Source organism: Jaculus jaculus, chromosome 12 (assembly GCF_020740685.1).
Source record: "Jaculus jaculus isolate mJacJac1 chromosome 12, mJacJac1.mat.Y.cur, whole genome shotgun sequence".
Classification (NCBI taxonomy): Eukaryota; Metazoa; Chordata; class Mammalia; order Rodentia; family Dipodidae; genus Jaculus; species Jaculus jaculus.
The window spans coordinates 55,287,382-55,293,381 of NC_059113.1; the positions used below are offsets into that span (position 1 = coordinate 55,287,382).

General features: G+C 44.6%; 1 protein-coding gene across 1 annotated transcript in view; it reads right to left on the reverse strand.

Annotated features, from left to right (window-relative positions):
- Positions 1 to 2,816, reverse strand: part of Lcmt1 (leucine carboxyl methyltransferase 1) — an 85,163-nt gene extending 82,347 nt beyond the window's left edge. The window contains exon 1 of the mRNA XM_004668335.2: positions 2,566 to 2,816. Coding sequence (XP_004668392.2) covers positions 2,566 to 2,657 — 92 coding nt within the window. The 5' untranslated portion in view covers positions 2,658 to 2,816. The remainder of the gene's footprint in view (positions 1 to 2,565) is intronic.
- Positions 2,817 to 6,000: the final 3,184 nt, after the last annotated feature.

The following is a 6,000-nucleotide window of genomic DNA, read 5'->3' on the forward strand; positions in this document are numbered from 1 at the left end:
TTCACCGAACTTCTCTGTAAGCACGTCACTTAATGTTCATACCCATACATTAACACTACTCTCACTTTTGGTTTGAGAAGCTTCTCTTTTCAAATGGTGGTGACCATCAAGATGACCCACAAGGAAACTGAGAAGTGATGGAGTTTTCGGCACTGAAACATCTCTATCACACCCTTCAAGACTCAGGGTGCATTGCGGAGGTGGTGAAAAGAATGTAAGACCCAAAGGAAGGGTATGACTCTTTACAATCCAACTGTCCAGACAGAAACCGGCCTCGAAATAAATAAATAAAATAGTTTAAAAAGGGGGGGGGGTGCTGGAGAGATGCTTAGCAGTTAAGGAGCATGCCTGTGAAGCCTAAGGACCCAAGTTCAAATCTCCAGGTCCCACCTAAGCCAGATGCACATACTGGCGCATGTGTCTGGAGTTTGTTTGCAGTGGCTAGAAGCCCTGGTGCACCCATTCTCACTCTCTCCCTCTGACTGTAATAAACAAACAAATAAATAAATAAAATCTTTAAAAAAGAAATTGGCCTCAATATTCACAACCTCACAGTGCCTAGCAATAAATTCACAAGACCTGCTAATAGGAGAAAAAGATGATGACATCAAAAGAAAAAAGAATGCTGGGCGTGGTGGCGCATGCCTTTAATCCCAGCACTCGGGAGGCAGAGGTAGGAGGATTGTCGTGAGTTCGAGGCCACCCTGAGACTCCACAGTGAATTCCAGGTCAGCCTGGGCTGGAGTGAGACCCTACCTCGAAAAAAAAAAAAAAAAGAGAGAGAGAGAGAGAGAGAGAGAGAGAGGCCAGGCGTGGTGGTGCATGCCTTTAATCCCAGCACTTGGGAAGCAGAGGTAGAAGGATCGCCGTGAGTTCAAGGCCACCCTGAGACTTCATGGTGAATTCCAGGTCAGCCTGGGCTAGAGTGAGACCCTACCTTGAAAAAACAAAAAAACAATAAAAATAATAAATAAATAAATAAAAGAGAGACTAATGGAGAGAGGGAGGACATATGATGGAGAGTGGTGAAGGCAAAAGTGTGGGGGGGTAATGATTATGGTTTATTGTATGTAAGTATAGAAGCTGTCAATAAAAAAAATTATAAAATAAAGAAAAGCCAAATATATATGTGTGTGTGTATAGCATTGCTGAATAGGGCTTGAGAGATGGCTCAATGGTTAAAGGTGTTTGCTAGAAAGCCTGATGGCCACAAGAGCCAAATGCACAAAGTGATGCATGCATCTGGAGTTTGTTTGCCCTGGCGCACTCATATTCATTCTCTTTCTCTCTCTCCTTGAAAATAAATAAAAAATAAAATAAGACAAATTACTGAATCTTAAAACCACCTTGCAAACAGACATTGTTATCACACTCACTTTTGAGATAAGAAAACCAAACCACAGAACAGACTAGAACTCACCCAAGTTCACACAACTAGTAAGCAGCAGTCTGGCTCCACAGTGATACCCTGAATCTCTATGTTCAGTCCCCAAGACCCGACAAAGGTGCAAGACTTCATTCAAGATTTTGGTATTCCCCAAAACTACAATCCCTTTGAGGCCCTACTCTACTAGTCCCATCTCCAAAGCATTTTCTCAGTTACTGTAACCATCCCTTGCTCTGCCTGCACACCTTCCTACATCCCTTATTTAAAGCCTTCTCAGCTTAAACATCACTGGAGGGACTGCTTAGTGGTTAAGGCTCTTGGCCTACAAAACCTAAGGACCCAGGTTCAATTCCCCAGGACCCATGTAAAACAAAAGTACAAGGTGGTACATGCATTTGGAGTTTATTTGCAGTGGCTACAAGTCCTGCCCTGCCCATTTTCTCTCTCTCTCATAAATAAATAAATTTAAATTATAAATTCTAATGGCATCTGTTCTTCTCTAAGCGCCTAACACAAAATTATAATTATTTCACAAGCAAGTATTTGTTTCCTGGATGTCTTTCTCAACTAGGCAACTGGTATGTTCACACCATATCTGTTTTGCTCTTTGGGCATTCCCAATCACTGACCCCTCACCAATTAGTCTCCGCACACTTTGTTGAATGAATAAATGAATGAAAAACCTTGTTGTTTTCTTTCTTAGGAACACCTTCATTGACAATGTCCATCCCTCCCTTGCTACTACACCACAAATATTGGAGCCTTGATGTGAACGGTATTGACTCTAAACAGACAGGTGGCCACAGGACAGATCATCATCTGTCATGGAGCTAAGTTTCTGGGGCACAAAGGCATCATGACCAACCCCAACAGAATGTAACCTATAAAGAAGGGGAAATTTGCATTTCTCGTAACCCATCAAAGCTGTAGTTACTACTTGCAACACGCCGGTCGTTCCAGAATGCCAGCGTCGCGTCTGCCCTGCTGAGCACTGTACCCCCAGGGATGGTGCTCCAGGATCACACGTTGTGACAGGAACCCCTCCCGGCTCAGGGTGCGTCCCACGGGTGGAGCGAATCGCTACAGGTAGGTGCGGTAGGCCTTTCAGGCGACCAGGCCTAGGCCTTGGACAGTGGCTCGCCTCGCACCCAGGCCCGGAACCCCGGACCCGCAGGCACCTCTTGCACAGGGAAGCATCCTCGCAGGTGCCGCGAACGCCCTCGTCGTCCACGTCGCGGCTCGACGAGGACTCCCTCAGACTAGCGGCCATGGGCGTTCAGGGTCCGGGGTGCTGCGACCACCAGGGACATGGAAGCAGGGCGACAGAAGCAGCAAGCTACGCGACAAGACCTCGGCACCGAACCCGCCACCGAGCTGGAAAGGGCCAGCGACACCGCCGCCCGCAGCACAAGCAGCCTTCCGGCGGACGGGAGCCTGCGCCGTGACGTCACGGCGTCGTCTTCGCGCCGCAGCTTCTCATTGGAAGATTCTCTTGGCGCCGCCCATATAACGCGGAAGTTGGGGAAGAGACCGGAAACTGAAAGTACCGCAGTGCTTTCGGGGAAATGTGGTCTTAAGTGCTCTGGGGCACTGCCTGTTTCCTTATTGCCAGTCACAAAATTTTATGAATGTAATTAATTCAGAGCAGAAGAGCTAGTAAGATCTTTAGCACTAGGACAAAAGGCAGAGAATACAGTTAGAAGAAACAAATGTAAGGTGTTACTTTCAATCGGGGCTCAGTTGTTAGGCAACAAACTTAACAAATTTTCAGTATTTTTATTTTTGCTTGCTTATTTTTTTATTTGCAAGCAGAGAGAGAGAGAGAGAGAATTAGAAGAAGTAATGTGCATGCGAGGGCGCCTCTTGACACTGCAAACGAACTCGGGATTCATGTGCCACTTTCCGTATCTGACTACGTGGGTATCGGGGACTTGAAGCCAGGCGGCCAGCTTTGCAAGCAAGTGCCTTTAACCGCTGAGCCATATCCCCAACCATGAGTTAACAGATTTTTTAAGGGGTGCCTACAGGTCCCAGGTCTGTGCTAAGAGGTTTGTATACATAATCGTCTTTAAGATGTTGTGAAGGAATGAGGTTATAGCTCAGAAATGATGCTCTTGCCTAACAATCTAATGTCATGGGTTCAGTTCTAGACAACATGGATAAAAACGCTGGAGAAAGCTGTGGGTGGTAGTTCACACCTTTAATCCCAGCACTAGGGGAGGCAGAGGTAGGAGGGTCGCTGTGAGTTTGAGGCTACCCTGAGACTACACAGTGAATTCTAGACCAGCCTGGGCTAATGTGAGACCCTACCTCAAAAAAAGAAAGAAAAGGAAAGAAAAAGAAAAACACTGAGGAGGTAATTGTGAAAATCAGAAGGCAAAATTGTGGAACTATGAAAATGAACCAAAGGTACCAGGTGCCTGTATTCCTTAATGGCTGAGTTTCAGAAATGATAATTATCCTATGAGAGATATTTTTATTGATAACTTTCATAATTGTAAACAATATCCCATGGTAATCCCCCCACACTGTTTTTGAGAAATATTTTATATGCTTATAAAGTTCAAACCAAACCAAATTAATATTGTTTAGAAAAACACCAGTATAGGCCTTGACAGATGAATCAGCAGCTAAAAGCATTTGCTTACAAACATTATGGCCTGGATGAGGCATGGTGGTGCACATCTTTAATGCCAGCACTTGAGAGACAGAAGTAGTAGGATCACTGTATTTGAGGCCAGCCTAAGACTACAGAGTGAATTCCAAGTCAGCCTGGGCTGTAGTGAGACTACATATATATATGGCACACAGAAGTCATAGATTGTTACAAGAAAAATTTCAGTGCCAGGAATGGGATACCTTCCAGCCTGTTGTTGGCCAGGAAGGTTCCTGATGCCCCAAAAACATTATAGTCCATTGCCAAGGGTATTGCTTTCTCACCAGAAATAGAAGATAAGACCCTCTTGCTGAAGACTCCACATACTTGGGCTGCAAGATCACTGAGAAATCAAGCTGGAGCTGAGCCGAAAACCTCCTCTGCCCTGGCCAGTGGGGAGTTGAACAAGGACCTGAGGGGAAGTTAACCTGAATGGGAGAAGGCAAACAGACACAAGAAAGAGACCAAGCTAGGTATTTGTCAAGGTCTTGAGATTTTATTTTTACACATAGGTTTATATAGGGTTGTAGGGGGGAAGGAGTTATATTCAGGCCCGAGATCACAGGGTTACTGGCTAAATGCAATTTCTTTGTTTCTTCATTAATGACTGGCAGCAACAGGAGAGGCTATCACCCAGGCATAATGGCTTCTTCATTTCTGGTAATAGGTCATTAGATGAGGAAATAGAAACTTAACTTGCTATATGGCAGTTTCTGTCAACATGGCCAAGGTTTGGTTCATAGCTCCCAACACTCCTCCATGTAGACCAGCTGACAGAAAGCTGGAAAAACCTACATGCAGCCTTGCATGTGTGTGTGTGTGTGTGTGTGTGTGTGTGAGAGAGAGAGAGAGAGAGAGAGAGAGAGAGAGAGAGAGAGAGAGAGAGAGAGAAAGAAAGAAAGAGAGAGGGAGAGAAAGAGAGAGAAGTCATCAACAGTGATAAACAACAGTGCATATTTCAAGCCTTAAGTTTGACCAGGCAGGCCAAATGAGGCAAAGGGAATAGTAGTGGCATGTCTGTTATGGGAGAAACCACTCACTCTAATTGGACTGGAGGCCCAATCCATAGAAGGGAGTACATGCCTGATACTGAAAACCTCCTGAGCCTTAGGGGTTAATGCCTGATGGTATCTACCTAAATGTATATACTTTGCTCACCAAACTGCCCAGTAAGCACTTTTCTTAATGTTCATAACCATATATTAATGCTACTCTCACCTTTGGTAAAAGAAGCTTCGCTTTTCAGATGGCAGTGGCCACTGGGATGACTCAAAAGGCACCACAAAGCTGGGAAGAAGTAACAGAGGAGTGTTCGGCACTGAGATATGTCTATCATACTTTCCAAATCTCAGGGTCCATTGTGGAAGAGGTGGAATGAATGTTAAGAGCCAAGGTAGTAAGAGAGCAGGGAAAGAATCTATGGAAACTTTAGGAAATTTTAATCATACTCATAAAATACATAATAATTTTAGGGATATAGGGTAGTGATAGAACACTTCTTACCAGTACTTTACAAGGCCTTGTGTCTGAGCCTAACATGGAAGACAAGAAGTGGGAGGAAAAATAGAGGTGAAAGGGAAGGAAGAAATACAGAATGGTAGACTATACCCATAGTTCCTTGAGAAGCTGAGTTAGGAAGACTCTTTGAGCACAGAGGTTCAAGGTCAGCCTAGACAATATAGCAATACCACTTCCAAATAATTTTTTTAGGTAAGCCCAGTCGACTGGCCTTCTTTTTATGAGAGACAGCAAGAGTGAGAGCAAGAGTGAATTAGTACACCAGGGCCTCCAGCCACTGTCATTGAACTCCAGATGCACATGTCATCTTGTGAGCATGTGCAACCTTGTGTGTATGCATCTGGCTTAGATGGGATCTGGGGAGTCCAACATGGACTTTAGATTTAGCAGGCAAGCTCCTTAACTGCTAAACCATCTTTCCAGTCTTTATAATAATTTT